Source organism: Mustelus asterias, chromosome 19, assembly GCF_964213995.1.
Source record: "Mustelus asterias chromosome 19, sMusAst1.hap1.1, whole genome shotgun sequence".
Lineage (NCBI taxonomy): Eukaryota > Metazoa > Chordata > Chondrichthyes > Carcharhiniformes > Triakidae > Mustelus > Mustelus asterias.
Window position 1 is genome coordinate 37,136,980 of NC_135819.1, and position 22,236 is coordinate 37,159,215.

The window sequence follows — 22,236 nt, forward strand, 5'->3', positions numbered from 1 at the left end:
CTTTCATCAGACGGTACAGAGGCAGGGGAAGTTGAGAGGGTAGGTAAAGGATACAGGGGAGACAGTCTATGGTGGAACGAAAACAGAAAATGCTGGAAAATCTCTGCAGGTCTGTCAGCATCTGTGGAGAGAGAATCTGGGTTTCAAGTCTGGGTGAGAGGTCATCCTGCCTCGAAACCTTGGCACTATTCTCTCTCCGCAGATGCTGACAGACCTGCTGAAATTTTCCAGCATTTTCTGTTTTCGTTTCAGATCCCAGCATCCGCAGTATTTCGCTTTTAATTGCTTTTGATGGGATTGAACATGGTGCAAAGCAAAACATGATGGGAGCGGCAGCAGTAAGGACACAAGGGATGGAATCTCTAGCCCTTCCTGCCAGTGAGATCTTCCAGTCCCGCCAAAGGTGAACCCCCCCCCCCCCCTCAATCCACAGTAAGGCAGGCGAGCCACGCAAAACACCGCAGAATTTGGTGGGACTGGGGGGGGGGGGGGGAGAAGAGGTGGTAAATGGCAATAGCAGAATCATCACCAGCAAATGCTTTCTCTACAAATGGGCAATGGCTCGAATTTGAACATTTTGAACTCAATGCTGAATTTAGTGGCTATAAACAAAAGAGACGCAATTCCTCCTGCCTCACTGGAACAGTGCAGACAGCCGAAAACAGAGGTCAGGGTAGGAATGGGACAGAGAATTAAAATGATAGAAACTCCGAGGGTCACCGCAAAGTGGTCTCCCCCAGTGTGTATTTTGGGCTTCCCAATATGGAGGAGAACACATTGGGAGCAGCGAATATAGTCAATTAAACTGAGGGTACAGGTATATTGCTGCTTCACCTGGAAGGAATATTCCATCCTGGAGAGGAGAGGGGGAAGATGGAAGCTAAAGCTGCATCTCCCCCAGCTGCACAGGAACATGCCACGGGAAGGACAGGGGTCTGATTGAGTAGACCAAGGTGTCCAAGGGGGCACAGTCCCGATATGAAAGGGGAGGGGGGGAATCTATATCTGGTGGCAGCATCACATTAGAAACAGCGGACAACGTTTCACTAAATGTAAAAGGCTGCTGGGATAGACGGCAAGGACTAGCGGATCTCCATTGCGGTTTTGGAGGTGAAGGGGAACGGTCAGAAATGGGGTGGACTTGGTTCAGGGCTCTGTCAATCAGGGCGGAAGGAAATCCTCTGTTGAGGGAAAGGAAGACATATTGGAACCATTTGTACGGAAGACGGCAGCATCAGAACAGATGGAGGAACTTACGAGACAGGTTGGCAGGAAATGTGGTTAAGTGTAGCTAAACTGGAGGCAGAAAGTCGAGGAAGAGCTAGAGATTGGACCTCTTGAAGACCATAAGATATAGGAGCACAATTAGGCCATTCGGCCCATCGAGTCTGCTTCACCATTCAATCATGGCTGATATGATTCTCATCCCCATTCTCCTGCCTTCTCCCAGTAACCCTCAATCCCCTTATTGATCAAGGACCTATCTACGAACGTGAGGGATGGGTGGAGATGGGAAACAAAGTTGATGAAATAGCAGAAAATAGGTTTGAAATAGATATCAGCGTGACGGAAAAAGGGGTGAGCTGGGAGACCCGAGTAAGATGGGACAAAGAACGTGAAAAGGTGGACATAATTTGTACCCGTTCCATAGCGACACTTTTTTGGGGGAGGAGATGAGATTGGTCAAAAGAGAAGCTGTTCAACATGGGAACAAATTCAAACAAGCGGAAGAGAGCGGTGGTGGACGTGGCTGGATTGGACCTCTGTCTAGGGGAGAAGCAGAGTGCTCTCATACAATCCTGGTGTGCTATGGAAATGTCAGAAGGATTGGATATCCAGAGTGAAAAGGGAATGATAAGGACCAGGAGGCTGCTAACATGATCAAAGGTACTGAAAGAATTCTAGATGCAGTGGGAAGAAATTGGGCAAAGGGAAAACAATACAGTCTTGAGATAGGAAGATATCTTAGAAATTGGAAGAAAAAATGGACAATAGTGATGGCTTGAGCAGGGCAGCCATCTTTATGGGATAGAAGCAGATAGCACGGGTTTGAGTGATTGAGGTTGAGATGGTGGTGGTGTTGTGGCTATGTTACTGGGCTAGTAATTCATTAGCCCATACTAATCCTCTAAAGACAGGAATTCAAAATCCACCAAGATATCCTAGGGTCCTAAAAGAACTAGCTACTGAGAGAATTGATGCATTGGTTTTAATTTTCCAAAATTCCCTGCCTTCGAGGAAGGTGCCCTTGGATTAGAAAGTAGCAAATGTGATTCCTTTATTCAAAAAGGGGGGGGGGGGGGGAGATGGAAAGTGGGAAACTACAGGGCAGTTAGCTTAATATCTGTCAAAGGGAAAATGATGGAAGCTATTATCAAAGATGTTATGACAGGGCACTTAGAAAAATTCAAGGCAATTAGGCAAAGTTAATGTGGTTTTGTGAAATGGGAATAACGTAATTTATTGGCATTCTTTGAAAGAATCACATGTGCTGTATATAAAGTGGATCTATTGGAGCCTCAGTTCCAGGGACCCGGATTCAATTCCAGCCTCGCGTGATTGTTTGTGTGGAGTTTGCACGTTCTCCTCGTGTCTGCGTGGGTTTCCGCCGGGTGCTCCGGTTTCCTTCAACACTCCAAAGATGTGCAGGTTGGGTGGATCGATCATACTAAATTGTTGCTTAGTGTCCCAAGGTGTGTAGGTTAAATGGGTTAGCCATGGCAAAAATGTGTGGGTTTACAGGGATGGGGGAGGGGTCCTGGGTAGGGTGCACTTTCGGAGATTCAGTGCAGATTTGATGGGCCGAATGGCCTCTTCTGCACGGTAGGAATTCTATGATTGTATTTAGATTTCCAGGAGGCATTTGATAATGTTCCAAATCAAAGGTTATTTCGGAAAATAAAAGCTCATGCTAACATATTGGCATGGATAGAAAATTGGCGAGGTAACAAGAAGCAGAGTGTTGGATAAATAGGCATTTTTGTGGTTGGCACAGTGTGACGAGTGGTGTGTTACAGGGATCACTGCTGGGCCTCAACATTTTAATTGATGTCAATGATTTTGAAGAGACCAAAGGATTGGCTGCTGATGACAAAGATAGGTAGGTAAGTAAGTGGTGAAGGGGACATAGGTATGTGGGAAAATTAATAGAATGTTATTGTTTATTGCAAGGTGAATTGAATCCAAAAGTAGGGAGGTTTTGCTCCACTGGCAAGACCACATCTGGAATCATGTACTGAATTGGTCTCTTTACTTAAGGAATGTTAATGCATTAGCAGCTCAGAGGTTTACTAGACTAATACCACGAATGGGCAGATTATCTTATGAGGGAAGGTTAGACAGGCTAGGCTTGTATCCGCTGAAGTTTAGAAGAGCAAGACCTGACTTGATTGAAACATTTAAGGTCCTGAGGGGTCTTAACAGGGCGGATGTGCAGAGGATGTTTCCTCTTGTGGGAGAATCTAGAACTCGTGGTCACTGTTTAATAATAAGGGATTGCCCATTTAAGACAGAGATGAGAAGATTTCTTTCTCCGAGAGAGTCATGCGTCTCTTGAACTCTCTTCGTCAAAAGGCAGTGGAAGCAAAGTCTTTGAATGTTTTCAAGGCAGAGACCGATCGATGTCTGATAATCATGGGGGTGAAAGGTTACTGGGTTTTAGGCAGGACGTTACAATCAGATTTCACTGAATAGCGGAGCAGGCTCCAAGGGCCGAGTGGCCCACTCCTGTTACTAATTCCTACGAGGTTGCACAGGAAATATCACCAGAGGAGATGAGGTCAGTGACAGTCTGAGTGGGGTCACAGTTCATGGGGAGGTGGGAGGAGCCACCTCAGAGGGTTGGTGTTCAGTCTCCACAAGATAGAGGTCAGTTCACCAACCAACTGTGCCACCTGTGTTTAATGCCAATATTACATCTGGGGCCAGGAGAAAGGAGTGCTGCAAGTTCAGAGAGAAATAGGTTAGAACGAGTGAGCGGAATAGAAAAAAAATGAAGTTGCCATGGCAAACCAGCAGTTCTTCAGAGAATCCTACAGTGCAGAAGGTCGTCATTCGGCCCATCGAGTCTGCACCGACCACAATCCCACCCAGGCCCAATCCCCATAACCCTACTTATTTACCCTATTAACTCCCTGACACTAAGGGGCAATTTACCATGGCCAATCCACCAAACCTGCACATCTTTGGAGTGTGGGAGGAAACCCACACAGACACGGGGAGAATGTTCAGACAATGATCCAAGCCGGGAATCAAACCCGGGTCCCTAGCACCGAGAGGCAGCAGCGCTAACCACTGTGCCGCCCAATGAAAATACCTGGAGGGGTCCAGGTGGAATGCGAGCTCTAAAGGTGGGTGAAAGGGCTGATTTTGCAGAATGGAGGCAGCTGGCCAAAGTAGTAAACATGGAGGCAAAGATGATGGAAGAATGAATTGAGGTAGGGATGCAGAGCTAAATTTGTGTGTGTCCTGAGGACCAATTGCTTGAAAAGGTAGAGGGGATAGAGAAACACAGCAAAGGGCGGGATACTCTTACCATGAATATTCCAATCCCCTATGGAGGATGAGAGTAAACTATGAAATGTGTTAAGACTAACAGCCAATGGAAAATGGCTTATTTTGATTCATGGGTATGTTCTCTTGGCAGACACAAAACAACAGTCAGTAAATTCCTTCAAAAATAAGCAGTCAGCCAATCGGTGAGAATTCAAGAGGATTATCAACAGAACTGAAACTGAGAAGCTGCATCATCAAATCCCTGCAGTACAGAAACTGGCCATTCGGCCCATCGAATCTGCACCCACGCTCCGATGGAGCATCCCACCCGGATCCTATCCTTGCAACCCCACATATTTACCCCGCTAATCCCCCTAACCTACACATCTTGGATAGTGAATAAATATTAACCACCTCCTGAAATTACTCGTGAATGACGACATTATCATTGATAAAGTTAATGTTAGAGATGAAACTCCTCGCCTGTCTGAAAGAAAGAGGGCATTTGTGGGGTGTTAATAGTTATTACAAAGCAAATTAATGAAGTTACCAGTAGTTGGCAATCCCATTTTTCAAAAAAGCGGTTCCTTCATGGATAAAGATACTGTATAAGCTTACCAACATCATTGTAGGGACACTGTCACCAAACAGATTGTAGCGTTCAAGAAGGTTTACTAAGGCAGCTAGAAATGGGCAGTAAATGCTGGCATTGCCAGCAGCATCTAGTTTCAAAGATTTAGATTTTTTTTTTTAATTGGCCAGAAGTACACAGGACATTTCACCCCCAAAATAAAGTATGCTGCAAAGCATTAGGTACCAGGAAACAAGTTACTGCGCAGATGCAGTAACATAGCAGCAATGAAGCACATTCAGCCAGAATACTGTCCCCCAAGTGTAAAACAATTGTTTAGGGCATGTTAAACACCAGGTTTGGGGGCTTGCCGTTTATAGTGTTTCTATAGTGGGGCGGCACGGTAGCACAGTGATTAGCACTGCTGCTTCACAGCTCCAGGGTCCCGGGTTCGATTCCCGGCTTGGGTCACTGTCTGTGTGGAGTTTGCACATTCTCCTCGTGTCTGCGTGGGTTTCCTCCGGGTGCTCCGGTTCCTCCCACAGTCCAAAGATGTGCGGGTTAGGTAGATTGGCCATGCTTAAATTGCCCCTTAGTGTCCTGAGATGCGTGAGTTAGAGGGATTAGTGGGTAAAATATGTAGGGATATGGGGGTAGGGCTTGGGTGGGATTGTGGTCGGTGCAGACTCGATGGGCCGAATGGCCTCTTTCTGTACTGTAGGGCTTCTATGAATAATATTGTGGATACATTGTCACAGACACTAAACTTTACAAGACAATTTGCCCCTTTAACTTAAACTAAAACACAGAATTCTAGAAAGGATTAAATAATTAGACTTCCTGATAAACACTTCAAAAGGGGTGGCACGGTGGCACAGTGATCAGCACTGCTGTCTCACAGCGTAAGGGATCTGGGTTCGATTCCCAGCTTGGGTCGCTGTCTGTGCGGAGTTTGCACGTTCTCCCCGTGTCTGCATGGGTTTCCTCCGGGTGCTCCGGTTTCCTCCCACAGTCCAAAAGACGCGCTGGTTAGGTGCATTGGTCATGCTAAATTCTCCCTCAGTGTACCCGAACAGGCGCCGGAGTGTGTCGACTAGGGGATTTTCACAGCAACTTCATTGCAGTGTTAATGTAAGCCTACTTGTGACTATCAAATAAACTTTACTTTAATTCGGAGAAATGGCCATGTGAGCTGGTTGCCATGGGGACAGAAATACATGTGGAGGAAATGCCACTGTTGGACTGGGATAAACACAGCAAGAGTTTTAACAACACCAGGTTAAAGTCCAACGGGTTTATTTGGTAGCAAATGCCATTAGCTTTCGCAGCATTGCTCCTTCGTCAGATGGAGTGGATGTCTGCTCTCAAACAGGGCACAGAGACACAAAATCAAGTTACAGAATACTGATTAGAATGCGAATCCCTACAGCCAACCAGGTCTTAAAGATACAGACAATATGAGTGGAGGGAGCATTAAGCACGGGTTAAAGAGATGTGTATTGTCTCCAGACAGGACAGCCAGTGAGATTCTGCAAGTCCAGGAGGCAAGCTGTGGGGGTTACTGATAGTGTGACATAAATCCAACATCCCGGTTTAGGCCGTCCTCATGTGTGCGGAACTTGGCTATCAGTTTCTGCTCAGCGACTCTGCGCTGTCGTGAAGGCCGCGTTGGAGAACGTTTGCCCGAAGATCAGAGGCTGAATGCCCGTGACCGGAGACAATACACATCTCTTTAACCTGTGCTTAATGCTCCCTCCACTCACATTGTCTGTATCTTTAAGAACTGACTGGCTGTAGAGATTTGCATTCTAATCAGTATTCTGTAACTTGATTTTGTGTCTCTGTGCCCTGTTTGAGAGCACATTTCCACTCCATCTGACGAAGGAGCAGCGCTCCGAAAGCTAATGGTATTTGCTACCAAATAAACCTGTTGGACTTTAACCTGGTGTTGTTAAAACTCTTACTGACAGAAATACAAACAGAAAGTCATTGAGGTGTCAGGTGACCGTTTTAATGTCTCAAAGGAGAAAAAAGACATCTGCAGTGGAAACAGAGAACAACCACCAATGCTTTAGGAAAGCTGGGAAAACTGATTTGTATTACAAGATCAAGCAGGATGCTTCCAAAAATTTGGTTTCTGTTCAAAAGAGGGGGAACTGAGCAGAGTTGATGCTTTAAGGGAGGTCACCGAGGTGCGCCTTGTTGGTGATGATCGTATCCAGGTGGAGTGAAACAGCTGTCAAAAGAAACCGGAAGTTTCACCGTTGCACTGCAGAGAGATGTGAACCTCCGTTGGCGAGTTGAGAGTGACTTGGGGATAGATCCTTTAAGGCTACATCCATCTGCCAGGAAGTGGCGTTGAGCAAAAGTGTTTTGCAAGACATATTTTGGCTGTTAATGAATGTAAAACTTACCTTTAGCTCTAGTTTGAGGTATTAATTGACCTGTTAATTAGTGTTTGGTCTTTGCTTAGTTTAGTTTGTTGGCTACAGCAAAAGTCTAAAAAAAGCAAAATCTCATCCATTGTATCTTTCTATTGGTTGTTTGGGAAATGTATCTCTTTTAAAGAGTTATCGTTCTCTATGGGAATTGCAACAAAATTGGGGAATGAAATTGGTAGTTAGATAATAACTAAAGATGGTACGCCACTTGTGACTAGGAGTATAAATATAGACAAACCGGGGCAATATATAAGCAGAAGAGTGATTAACACAACTAGATCAGTCTAAGCAAGTGATGAATTCATCTGCACAAGATAGGACTACTTTCAATTCATTCTCCTGCAAAGATTAAAGTTGCAAGTTTCCATAGCCTTGTATTTAAATATTATCAAGTAGCATCATATTGGGTCTGTGCGCACTGAGGGAGGTAACGGAGAAATGGCCACACTAGCCGATGTCTACTTACTGATAAACCCGCTTACGAGGCAGAAGAAGCAAATCTTCCAGTTTCAACCCTTGGAATTCTGGTCTCGATTCTTGGAGTTTCTTAAATCGTGCAAATCGTTTATTTTTCCTAATTTGTTCCTAAATTAGACCACACGAGATGCATATTAATTAATGAAATTTACAGATGTTGGCCGAATATATTAATCTCAATGATCTATGCTTTCCCACTGAGAAGACATTTCATAACATTTTTCGATTGAAACTAATTGCACAGGGACACATTATTATGCACAGGGATGATACTGAAGGTTGAAAAGGACAAACCAACCATTCTCTGTCACATCCTCCTAATTATGCAGCCCCATGTTCCAACAATTACATTTATGTAGACCCAGTGTTAAAATCAATGCTACTTGTACAGCTAGTCCTTAATCAATGAAATCAGTCAATTTATTATGGTCGCATCCTTCTTCTTAATTAAGACAGTGATATCTCTCTGGCTCAGGGTCTCAAAGTAATAAATAAGTAGGCAGGGTGGGAAATGTCAAAGAGGTGACTCTGAGAGTTTACTCCGACGAACTTTGAAGGAGCAAGGCAGTGTCCTCATGATGGGGGGGTGGAGGGGGGGAGAAAGGCTGAACAATCTTTCAAAGAACCAACTCCAAATTCATTAGGGAAAGAGCAGGTTGCACTAACAGCTGACAGCAAAAGCTGTAATGAGCAAAGAATGCTTTCAACGTGCATATCTTTCATGATCAAAATCTAAATTATGACGGCTGCACCACTTACGCCAAATTTAATTAGACGGTGCGGGGAACCTCATTGGATAATTAGCCTCTCCTTTCAGGAGAAACCCATTTCTACATCTGACTCGCATCATCAGAACAGCAGAGCGGTAGAATAACCATTTACATTTTTCTCATAATGTTAATCTGTCATTACAAATACACCCCCAGTGGCTCATATAATTGCCGCATTACCTGTAGGACTTTGACAGCATGCTCCATGTTGTCCGTATAAGTGGTATAAAGCTGGAGTTGAGGGCAGAAGATGTCAAAGGCCAGCCCAAACTTTCCATCTTCAAGATTCCTCAACAACGTCCTGTGCGCGATATTTAAAAAATCCCATTAGTGAGTGGCATGTCTCGCAATTCAATTTTTTTTTAAGCTAAATCAAATGAATGCGTCATTCTCCATAACATTTTCTTAAAAGTAACAAACATAGGGCAAATTCATTGATACCGGACTCAAAAAGAGGACAGGTTAGAAAATGAAAAAGATCAAATTAAAGGTCATACTTTCAGTCACCTTGTTCAGACTACTGGTCTTACAAGTTGCAATTCAGTTGAACTCCAAAGGCTGCAGAATTGGAGCAGAGAAAAGTTGTATCTAAGCGTGGCCGAAGATAAAGACTTTCAACATCAGGGGAACTTTCGGAGCGCTGCATACGTATTCCTCTGACTTCAATGCTAACTTTAAAGCATCTAAGACTTTGAAACAATGGGTTTCATAACTAATAGCATCCAATAAATTTCTACCACAGATCATGGTGTAAAAGACCTGGCGTATGAGACACCCCCATTTTTCAACCCCCAAAATGACATTTTTGCATGTACTCGGCTTTTAACTCAACCCCCCAGCCCTCACCTTTCAGCCTCAACATGCTATATTCATGGCTGCAGGGGGACAAAGGCTGGGACCTGAATATGGAAGGGTGTTTGACATTTTGATGAGTAGGAGACTAAGAACGGGAGGTGGGGTAGCTCTGTTAATTAAGGATGCCATTCGTACAGTAGAGAGAGATGACCTTAGCTCAAAAAGAGCAAGATGTAGAATCAGTTTGAGTGGAGATAAGCAAGAAGAAAGGTAAGATGTCAAATGTGGGAGTAGTTTATAGGCCCCCTAACCGTAGTTACACAGAAGGACAGAGTATACAGGAAGAAATAAGTTGGGCACTTCAGAAAGGTACTGCGATAATCATGGGTGAATTTAATTTGTATGTTGATTGGGCAAATTGGATCGGCAAAGGTAGACTGGAAAATGGGAGTGTATTCAGGATAATTTCTTAAGGCAGTATATTCTAGAGGCAACCAATGAGCAAGCTATTCTAGACCTGGCAATGATCAATGACAGTAAGAAGTCTCACAACACCAGGTTAAAGTCCAACAGGTTTATTTGGTAGCAAATACCATAAGCTTTCAGAGCGCTGCTCCTTCGTCAGATGGAGTGGAAATGTGCCCTCAAACAGTGCACAGATACAGAAATCAAGTTACAGAATACTGATTAGAATGCGAATCCCTACAACCAGCCAGGCCAACACCGGCATCTCCACATAATGATCAATGAGACAGAATGAATCAATAACCTCATGGTAAACTAGCCTCTGGGTGACAGTGATCATACCATGATAAAATTTGATGGTCAGTTTGAAGAGTAGGGGGGTAAGACTAGTGTTTTAATTGCAATAAGAGCGTAAAGGCAGAACTCACTAAAATGAACTAAGAAACCTGTTTAAAGATAGGACATAGAGACGCAGTGGCAGACCTTTAAGAAGATACTGAAAACGCTCAAAGATTTATCCAGTGAGAAAGAAAGACTCCGTGAGAAGGATGCATCATTTATGGTTAAATAAGTTACGAGAAGTACCAAATTGAAAGAGACATGATAAGTCTGCGAGGATTGCTGGTAGGACAGAAGATCGGACAGAATGACTAAAGACAGAAAGAATGACGAAAAATGATAAGAGGGAGAAATTAGAGTTTGAGAGAAAGGTAACTTGTAATATAAAAACAGGTAGTAAGCAGGGGCGGCACGGTGGCATAGTAGTTAGCACTGCTGCTTCACAGCACCAGGGATCTGGGTCCGATTCCTGGCTTGGGTCACTGTGTGGAGTTTGCACATTCTCCCCATGTCTGCGTGGGTTTCCTCCGGGTGCTCCGGTTTCCTCCCACACGTCAAAGATGTGCAGGTTAGGTGCATCGGCCATGCGAAATTCTCCCTCGGTGCATTAAACAGGCGCCAAAGTGTGGCGAATAGGGGATTTTCACAGTAACTTCATTGCAGTGTTAATGTAAGCCTACTTGGAACACTAATAAATAAACTAAGAGATTCTACAAGAATTTAAAAGCTAGAGGAAAACAAGGAAATAGCAGGGGTGTTAAACGAGTACTTCTTTGTTGCTCTTCTGAAAACCAAGATGTGAAGGAGAGGAAGGAACTTCAAACAATCACCATCACCAGGGAAAAGATGCTGAGGAAGCTTTTAGACCTAAATGCTGACAGTCCCCATGACCAGATGGCCTGCATCCTCCCATCATAAAAGGAGTGGCTGCATAGATACTAGCAGATTGGTTATAATCATTCAAAATTCTTTAGATTTTGAAAGGGATTGGAAAATAGCAAATGTTATTCAAGAAAGGAGCAAAGCAGGAGGCTATAGGCTAGTTAACTGTTACTATCAAACTGGGAGATCAACTCTGGTTTAATGATAAGTGTAGGAAGGCAAGCCAGGAACTGCACATAAAAATGAAGTGTCAACCTGGTGAAGGTACAACACAGGACTGCGCCGTCCACCACCACTGATGCTCAGTAGCAGCCGTGAGTACAACTACAAGATGCACTGCAGAAATTCACCAAAGCTCCTTAGATAGCACCTTAAGCCCATAACCATCTCGAAGGTCAAGGGCAACTGGTACTTCGGAACAGCAGCACCTGCAAGCTCCCCTCTCAGCCACTCACTATCCCAGCTTGGAAAGATATCGCCGTTCCTCTGCTGGTTCAAAATCCTAGAATTCCCCCCCTAACGGCATTGTGGGTCAACCCACAGCACATGGACTGCTGTGTTTCAAGAAGGCAGCTCACCACCACCTTCTCAAGGGCAACCAGGGATGGACAATAAATGCTAAAGTTAAAGTTTATTTATTTGTCACAAGTAGGCTTACATTCACACTGCAATGAAGTTACTGTGAACATCCCCTACACGCTGGCCAGCCAGCGAGCGATGCCCACATACCACGAATGAATAAAAGAACATTTGCATGTCAAACAGTGGAAATTGCATATGGTAGACAGAGCCCACAACCAACAACAGGTCAGGTCTGAGCTCTGCAGCCCTGCCACATCTTACTAGGAATAATGCTGAACAATTCAGTAACTAACTGGATTAGGAGGCTCCACAAATGCCACAGTGTAGCACAGAGAGGCAACATCGTTTGATCCGTGATTTATTGATCAAAGCGTTTAACTGAGGTTCAATCCGCCTGTTCAAGTGAAACTATAAGATCCCACTCTAACAGGAACACAGGGCGTAATTTTAAGGCCTCGTCGCAATGTGGACAGAGCTGTAAACAGCACAAAGTGTGCAAAAGTCCATTGACGCCAGTGGGAGTTGTAAAATTCTGCCCATGGAGTTCCTTTTGCATCCCTCATCCAACTGAGTCAAAAACACAAACGGATTGTGCATCTTAGTTGCTGTTTTTGTGGGCGGTGGTGACCACTACATACAAGAGGGCCCAAGTTCAAGATAAGGGGGGGAAAGATTCAGTGGAGATGCGCGGAGGAAGTTTTTTTTTTACAGAGAGTGGTGGAATACACTGTCAAGTGAGGTGGTTGAGGCAGTTACGTTAGTCACATTTAAGACTCATCGCGATAGACATATGAACAAACGGGGAAAAGAGGGATATAAGTGGTTGGTTTAGATAGGTAAACGTGATCTGCGCAGGTTTGGAGGGCTGAAGGGCCCGTTCCTGCGCTGTACTGTTCTTTGTTCTTTTACCACATTTACCCGTGCAATTAACTATAACAAGAGTTATAATCAATTCAGGATGACCTGACGTGTTAAAGGTGCCACACGAATGCAGGTTCTCCTCTTTCAGGCAAAGATCACTGAGCGGAGATGAAACCAAACGCGAGAAAATAAACAGACCAACAAGCGCTGGTTTACTGGGGAAGACATTAAAACGCAAAACATGTTGAAAAAAATAATCATACCTATTTATTGAATGGATGGCTTTCAGAGTGCAAAATATGGCATCTCTTATATCCGGCTGCAGAGTTCCCTTTGCCTTTAAGATCTCTATGAAATACTAACAGAAGGCAAGTCTGTTATCCATCGATAAAAGTGAAGTGAATTGAAGGGAAATCTGTATTCAAAGCACGTATGCATACACATTGCTGCAGTGTCCTCCATCACATGCTTACCACTACAACCAGCTCCAGCTGTTCGAAGTACCTCTGCTCAGTCTCAACTAACTCTTTTGCTGTTCGAATCCTCTTTCTTTCCCAGCGTGCTCTCTGCTCCGCTATAGTGGCGCCCCCCGCCGAGCACTTCAGTTGAGTCTCTCTTACCTTTGGGGTAGAGTGTTGATCGCTGGCAGCTGTTGCGAGAAACAATCACACAAAGATACAGATCACCACGTGTTAGGCAAAGGATTACTTAAAAGCAGGGCCTGAATTTCATTATCGCCGGTTACAAAATAGGGCAATCGCTAGAATTCAGTGACACCTTCTCACCCTTTGGTTACTGGAACCTTTATTCAAGATTTGTTTTTAGTGAAACTAATCAACCAGTACTGTACAGAGCTTTAATCCCATGAGTTGCCATCTCACAGCATAGAGGTGAATGCAATTCTTTTAGGAAAGACAATCCTAACTGCAAGCCAACTGATTTCAAAGACATAACATTTAAGTTTATTTATTATGGTCACAAGTCGGCTTACATTAACACTGCAATGAAGTTACTGTGAAAATCCCCTAGTCGCCACACTGTTTGGGTTCAGAGAGAGAATTCATCATGGCCAATGCCACGAACCAGCATGTCTTTCTGACTGTGGGAGGAAACTGGAGCACCCGGAGGAAACCCACAGACACGGGGAGAATGCGCAGACTCCGCACAGCCAGTGACCCAAGCCGGGAATCGAACCCAGGTCCCTGGCGATGTGAGGCAGCAGTGCTAACCACTGTACCACAGGGCCACCCCATGAGACAAATCGCAATGAATGCATCTTCGTTAAATGTCTGACGCCTAGCACACAGCTGACCAGTACTTTAAACTTGGCATTTAATACAGTTTAAGCAATTGACTTGAATTGTATTTAGGATTTGCTTTTAGGATTTGGGTTTTGCGGAGGGAGAGTGGTGTTTGTAACTGGGCCAGAGGGGCACATGAATGAGGCTGCTTTGATGCTGATTGAGATACTGCAGCTCAAGCTGTGACAAATGACTGTCTATTGATGTGCCCAATATCAACGGGGGCCGTATTACAACCACCACCTTCCGAAGAATTACAAGTTCAAAAAGTAACAGAAAGTAACATGGAGAAACAAACGGTTTGTAACAGTGCAAGGTCATAGAGCAAAAACAGGGGAGGAGGTTGAGAAAGATTGGGGGAAAATGTCCGTGCACATCAATACTGAAAATCCACTGCAAGACTCAAAGGAAAAAAAAATTATAGAAATAGTTTGCAACAAAAAGTTTTGCAGAAGTAAAATTTAAGCAAGTCTTGCAATGTGATAATATTGAAATAACATTACAAATATTGTACTTATAAGATGTTATCATTCAATAATAGCATGGCATGCAGTAACTTAAGACAATTATTATGCATGTTGCTTCAATAAATTAGTTGTACGATGATTGGCAAATCAGTTATACTTGGGCTATGATAGATCAGGAGCCAGATTCTCGGAGATATCCCAGGGGAGAGCAACTGTACCTGTATACAAAAACATGCTTCCAAAATATCGGTAAGAAGCCTCACAACACCAGGGTAAAATCCAACAGGGTTATTTGGAATCACAAGCTTTAGGAGCACTGCCCCTTCATCAGGTGAGTCTCATAATCCCAAATAAACCTGTTGGACTTCAACCTGGTGTTGTGAGGCATCTTACTGTGCCCATCCCAGTCCAACGCCGGCATCTCCACATCCTGTACTCTCCCCTGCCAGAAATGTTTGGGAACAAGTCATTTCTGGACTTTGGAATTTTCTGGATTATAGAGTGATGTTAGAAAGCCTAACCACAAACATTCACCTGCAGCATAAGGTTAAAAAAATTATAAAGCAGTTACAAAAATTGTTTTGCTTATCCAAATACCGTAGCCAGAGTTTACCAGCACCCCATCCCCCACCGTGGGTTTTCCTGTGGAGGAGGTGACTCACCATTGGCCGACAGTAGGATCTTCCAGGCCTGTCAAACCCTATGCATTTTGCACGGCTCGCCCGTCCCACCACTGGGAAACTGCAGTGAGTGCCAATTTTGGCAGGACTGGAAGATCACACTGACAGAAAGGACTGGAAAATCCCACCATGTACCTTTCATGTTTCCACCCCCAAATTATTGCACTAAAATGATGCCGATAGTGTTGAAGAAACAGGTGATTCCATGTGTTGCCTTATTTCACCAATAGCTGGATACTGCTCTGCTTAGGCTCCAAAACTGTACATTAAAATAGACTATGCCCCACAGTAAGGGGTTAAATGCTCATTCTCTTCACTGAGCCCATGTCTTCTCGATTTGTCCCCAACAACCTGCCCTGGTCCCCCCATTCTGACACTATAGTTAAAAAAACCCCACCAACGCCTCTACTTTTTCAGAAGACTAAGGAAATTTGGCATATCAGCTACGACTCTCACCAACTTTTACAGATGCACCATAGAAAGCACCCTTTCTGGTTGGATCACAGCTTGGTATGGCTCCTACTCTGCCCAAGACTGCAAGAAACTACAAAAGGTCATGAATGTAGTCCAGTCCATCACGCAAACCAGCCTCCCATCCATTGACTCTGTCTACACTTCTCACTGCCTCGGCAGAGCAGCATAATTAAGGACCCCACGCACCCTGGACATTCTCTCTTCCACCTTCTTCCGTCGAGAAAAAGATACAAAAGTCTGAGGTCACGTACCAACCGACTCAAGAACAGCTTCTTCCCTGCTGCCAACAGACTTTTGAATGGACCTACCTCGCACTAAGTTGATCTTTCTCTACTAAGACTACATTCTGCACTCTCTCCTTTCCTTCTCTATGAATGGTATGTTTTGGCTGTATAGTGTGCAAGAAACAATACTTTTCACTGTATGTTATTACATGTGACAATAATAAGTCAAATATAGCAGTGTCTAAACAGTCAAATAACGAGTCCGTGCTTGGATCTGCTCAAAATAATTTCCAACTAACAGGGCTTTCCAAACGATAGATTTCTGGGCTGGAGATGCGACAGATCCCTACAATGTGGTTGGTTCTCTGTTTGCTGATATCCCTGCTGCTGCATGCCAGAATATCCCCTTAACTTGGTGCCAGTGGGAGAGCAGAAATCCCTGAAGAGACTGCTAAACCTTTGCGGGCAGTTTTAATCAAAGTCAATAACGACAGCTCCTGTTTCACTGCGAACTGCAAAATCCAGGCCATTGTGCGTGAAGTTCACTGGGACATTCTCGAGATGTGAGGAGATGACAAATGAATACAAGTACTTAATTTTCCATTTATTTTCTGTTTTCCTGTTTCTGTTGCTTTCGTCATTGATGCCAGTTATTCTTGGGATTTTTTTCCCACCCACTTGCGAGTATTAAAGTGCTAATATAATAAAACAAACACAACTTGGCAAGAAAAAAAAACTTGAATTTACATAGGGATATCCAAAAGATTTAAACGGCACTAAGTGTTATTCCAATAATACTTTCTGGGACTTTTTCCCCTAGACATAGGGCCGATCTTATAGAGGTCGATAAAATAATGAGGGACACAGGTCAGCTAGATAGTCAACATCTTTTCCCAAAGGTAGGGGAGTCTAAAACTAGAGGGCATACGTTTAAGGTGAGAGGGGAGAGATACAAAAGTGTCCAGAGGGGCAATTTTTTCACACAGAGGGTGGTGAGTGTCTGGAACGAGCTGTCAGAGGTAGTAGTAGAGGTGGGTACAATTTTGTCTTTTAAAAAGCGTTTGGACAGTTATGTGGGTAAGATGGGTATAGAGGGATATGGGCCAAATGCGGGCAATTGGTACTAGCTTAGTGGTTAAAAAAGGGTGGCATGGACAAGTTGGGCCGAAGGTCCTGTTTCCATGCTGTAAACCTCTATGACAATCAGTGGATTACTTTTGAAGTCCAGTCACTCTTTTAGGCACGAGCTCAGAGAGCTGAAGGACCTGTTCTGTACTTTTCTTTGTTCAAGGCAGCAAGATCAAGGCAGCAGCTATTTTACCACGTATCACTCCACATACAGCGATTGAATGGACGGCCAGATAATGCGTTTCGGTCGTGCTGATTGTTAGACCATCACAGGGCAAGCCATCTCTTTGCGAGACAGAAGGCTGCCACCAAAGGTTGCTGGAGAAATGTTATTTGGAGAACTATTTCCAATGTTGCCATGGGTTCTTTTACAGCTACTTGAACATTCAAACGGAGGTTTGATTTAATGTACCTCATTCAAAATGTGGCATCTGCACTCGGCAGCACTTCCTCAGTAGTGCACTGCAGCCAAAATTGCAGTTAATATTACACCAGCCCTCAATATATAATGCCCCAATACATACCCCGCTCCTTTATATGGCACCATGAGGGTGAAATCCCCAAGTCTCCATCCCGGGACCTGGGTTCGATTCCGGCCTTGGATTACAGACTGTGTGGAGTTTGCATGTTCTCCCCGTGTCTGCGTGGGTTTCCTCTGGATTCCTCCCACACTCCAAAGATGTGCAGGTTAGGTGGATTGGCCATGCTAAACTGCCCTTTAGTGTCCAAAGGTATGTAGGTCAAGTGGATTAGCCATTGTCAATGCATGGGTGCAGGGATAGAGCAAAGGGGAAGGGCCTGGGTGGGGTGCTCTTTCAGAGAGTCGGTACAAACTCAATGGGCCTACAGTCTGCACTGTAGGGATTCTAAGCTTCTTGAGCAATTTAGAAAGCAAACTGGAGAATAAAGTGAGTGCATTTTCCTGAATTAATGATTCACTATATCCATGGCATCCAAGAACAATGAATGAAAAACCTTTCATTCCATTCTGTCAGCTCAAAGATCAAGATTACCCATAGGGATGCCTCCACCCTTAGCATAACCTCTATCATCCGAGTCTCTGCCTCCTTCAGCTCCCAATAGTTCAGCAATTTTTCCCTCACCTCCAGTCATTCAGCCATCAGTAGACTGAGATCTTCAAGAAGTACCTTCTAAGCCCCTAACTTCTTCCCAATCTCCACAAACCAGTTTTCAGCCTGCTCATGACACTGAGGCCAATTAGTCAAAGTCACTAATGACATTCTAAGGACAGAAGAAATAGGAGCAGGGCACACCTTTCGAGCCTGCGCTTTTATTTAAGATTATGGCAGATCTTCTACTTCAACTGCAACTTCTGTACTATTCCCACACCCTCAGTATACTAATATCTATTGACCAGTCTTGAATCTACTCAATGACTGGATCATTCTCAGTCATCTGGGCTAGAGAATGCCGGAGATTCACAACAACAAAAAAAACTCACCTCAGTCTTAAATAGCTGACCCCATTCTTATCTGTGACTGCTAGTTCTAGGTTCATCAGCCAGGGGAAACATTGTCCCAAGATCTATCCTGTCAAATCCCCAAAAGTGCTCTGTTACAACGAGATCACCTCACATTCTTCAGAACTACAAGGAATACAGGCCCAGTCTACTCAACTTCTTTCCGTAGAATTCTCTCATCAAGAATCAGTTTAGTAAACCTTCACTGCGTTCCCTCGAAGGAAACCATATCCTTCCCCAGGGAAGGAGAGCAAATCTGCACACACAGCTCCAGGTGCTGTCTCACATAAGCCCTTTATAATTACAGCAAGATTTCACTACTCTTATATGACACTGATGTGTAATGGAATCTAACATAATTGTCACATAAATCTAAAACAGCTTTCCTAATTGATTGCTGCATCCGAATGGTAGCTTTGTGATTCCCGTATAATGGCAATCAGATTCTGCAAAAAATACCAATATTTCCAAGTCTCTCACTACTGAAAGAATATTCAACTTTCCTATTTGCCTGAACACAGTGGAAAACCTCACATTTCTCCACATTATATTCCATTTGCCACATTCCTGTCCACTCACTCAACTCGCCTACAGTTTTACAGCCTTCTCACGGCTCACTTCCCCACCTATGTATCACGAGTAAACTTGGATACATTACATTCAGTCGTCTCATCCAAGCCACTAATATAGATCGTGAATAACTGAGACTTCGACCATAAACCTTTCAGTGCTGACTAGCTGGAGCCAACCAACCTGAATTTTTGATCGGTCTATTCCTACTCAGTTGTCTATCCTTTAATCAATCCGCGTTAATCATAAAATCCCTACTGTGCAGAAAGAGGCCATTCTGCCCATCGAGTCTGCACCAACCACAATCCCACCCAGGCCCTATCCCCACAACCCTACATATTTACCCTGCTAATCCCCCTGACACTGATGGGGGGATGGCCAATTAATCTAACCCGCACATCTTTGGACTGTGGGAGGAAACCAGAGCACCCGGAGGAAATCCATGCAGACATGGGGAGAGCGTGCAAATTCCACACAGACAGTGACCAGAGGCCAGAATTGAACCTGCGTCCCCGGCTCTGTGAGGCAGCAGTGCTAACCACTGTGCCACCGTGAGGATAATATATCACCTTCAATCCCACCGGTCCTAATTTTGTGCAATAACCTTCTGCGGAACCTTACTGAATGCTCTTTGAAAACACAAGTAAACCACATCTATTCGTTCCCCCTTATCCACCTTACTCGTTACAAACTCAACACAATTTGTCGGAATTGATTTTCATTTCATAGATCTGTGTTAACTCCGGGCTAATCATATCATTTCCTCAGTGCCCTGTTATCACATTCCTAATCAGAGACTCTAGCAAGGGGAGTCAATGGCGGAGTGGTATTTTTGCTAGACTATTAATCCAGGAAACTCAGCTAAAGTTTTGGGGATCTGGGTTCAAATCCCCACCTCCCCCCGATATTCCACAGATGGTGGAATTTGAATTCAATTTAAAAAAATCTGGAATTAAGAATGCTGATGACCATGAAACCATTGCCGATTGTGAGAAAAAATATCTGGTTCACAAACGCCCTTTAGGGAAGGAAATCTGCTGTCCTTAGCTGGTCTGGCCTACATGCGACTCCAGAGCCACAGCAATGTGGTTGACTCTCAACTGCCCTCTGAAAAAGCCTAGCAAGGCATTCAGTTCAAGGGCAACTAGGGATGGGCAATAAATGCTGGCCAGCCAGCGACCATGTCCCACGAATAAAAAAAAATTCCCGCTACTGAGATATGGCTGAAAGACCTTCATTTTCACACTCAGTACTTTCTCGAATAGTATTGCATTTGCTACATTCCAATCCAATGCAGATCATTCTAGAATCTAGGGAATTCTGGCAGATTGAAACTGATGTATCCACATTCTCTGCAGCTGCTCCTATTCCTAGGATATCGGCTATTATTTGTTGGCTTTTAGCCCCATGTCTTTCTCCAGGACTTTTCTTTACAGATGCCATTTTCTATCAATTCCTCATTCCTACTCGACCATTGGCTGACCAATATTTTGTTTAAGCCAGCATTTTCCAGCCCTGCCCGCAGTGGGTTTTCCCACACCGGATGTGGCTTGCCATAGGCCGCCGTGGGGATTTTCCGGAGCTGCCAAAATCTATGGTGTTTTGCATGGCTTCATCCATCCCACCGCCAGGGAACGCACGACGGGACCAACATCAGCAGAATTAGAAGATCTCGCTGGTGGGAAGGGCCAGGAATAATTGTTTAATGTCCCTTCTGCTGCCTTATTCCCCACTGTTTCCTTATTCCCTGTTATGATTTTGCCTCACTGTCTCCAAGAGAATCTTGAAGGGATATGTATTTTTACTACTCTCCCTTTCTACATTCCGACAGAGCATTTACAATCTGTTTTCCTGTCTCTTGCTGACTTACTCTTATTTCCCATTTTGCATATTCATTTTGTGGTCATCTTTTGCTGAATTCTAAAATCTTTACAGTCCACTGGGTCAATATTTGTTTTTAGCAACGTTATAAGCTTATTGCTTCAAACTAATGCGATCTTGAACTTACGTTAGTCAATGTTAGACTACTTTTCCCATGGAGGTTTTAATTCCGAAGGGAATGCATGTTCATTTAAAAAACAAATTAATTTTTTTAAATGCTTGGCATTGCTTATCTACTGCCATTTTATCACCTACTTTCACGATCTACCTTTGCCAACTCACCCCTCAGAGTTTGCGTTGTTCACAATTATGACCCCAGTTCCAGACTTAACTAATTGCTCTCAAATTCAATATAAAATTTTATGATATTATGATCACTCTTCCCTCTGGGTATTGTGTTAACCCTCCTTGGGCTTTTCGACATTATAACCGACTAGGGGCTTTTCACAGTCACTTCATTGCAGTGTTAATGTAAGCCTACTTGTGACGCTAATAAATAAACTTAGCACTCCAAACTAAATGATGTTACCATTCTGAATCTGAAAGACTTGCCAGTAATGAATCCAGTGAAAAAGCAAAACAACGTGGTGACGTTTTGCAAATTAAATGGATTGCAATCCTCCAAAATCCGAATATGACTTCTCTTCGAGTTAACCATTGCAACCGAAAACAAGTATTTGACCTTCTCAGTTCCAGCACTTAAAGCACAGTCCTGTCCTGTGTGAATACAGGATTGGAGGATTGCAGATGTGGTTCCTATTTTCAAGAAGGGGAATAGGGATAGCCCAGGAAATTACCGACCGATGAGTCTAACCTCAGTGGTTGGTAAGCTGATGGAGAAGATCCTGAGGGACAAGATGTATGAGCATTTGGAGAGGTTTAGTATGCTCAAGAATACTCAGCATGGCTTTGTCAAAGGCAGATCGTGCCTTACGAGCCTGGTGGAGTTCTTCGAAAATGTGACTAAACACATTGACGAAAGGAAAGCGGTAGGTGTGGTTTATATGGATTTTAGCAAGGCGTTCGATAAGTCCCCCATGCAAGGCTTCTAGAAAAAGTGAGAGGGCATGGGATCCAAGGGGCTGCTGCCCGGTGGATCCAGAACTGGCTTGCCCAAAGGAGGCAGAGATTGTGTATAGATGGGTCTTTTTCTAAATGGAGGTCAGTCACCAGTGGTGTGCCTCAGGGATCTGTTCTGGGACCCTTGCTGTTTGTCATTTTCATAAATAACCTGGATGAGGAGATGGAGGGATGGGTTGGTAAGTTTGCCGATGACACAAAGGTTGGTGGGGCTGTGGATAGTCTGGAGGGATGTCAGAAGTTACAGAGGGACATAGATAGGATGCAAGACTGG

At 44.0% G+C, this 22,236-nt stretch overlaps 1 protein-coding gene across 1 annotated transcript in view; it reads right to left on the minus strand.

The window, feature by feature from the left end:
- Nucleotides 1-22,236, minus strand: part of arhgef39 (Rho guanine nucleotide exchange factor (GEF) 39) — a 97,151-nt gene that overhangs the window by 51,356 nt on the left and 23,559 nt on the right. Inside the window, exons 3-6 of the mRNA XM_078234698.1 lie at nucleotides 13,151-13,326; nucleotides 12,941-13,035; nucleotides 8,934-9,054; nucleotides 7,973-8,091 (exon numbers count right to left, since the gene is read on the minus strand). Of these exons, the coding sequence (XP_078090824.1) occupies nucleotides 7,973-8,091; nucleotides 8,934-9,054; nucleotides 12,941-13,035; nucleotides 13,151-13,326 (511 nt within the window). The remainder of the gene's footprint in view (nucleotides 1-7,972; nucleotides 8,092-8,933; nucleotides 9,055-12,940; nucleotides 13,036-13,150; nucleotides 13,327-22,236) is intronic.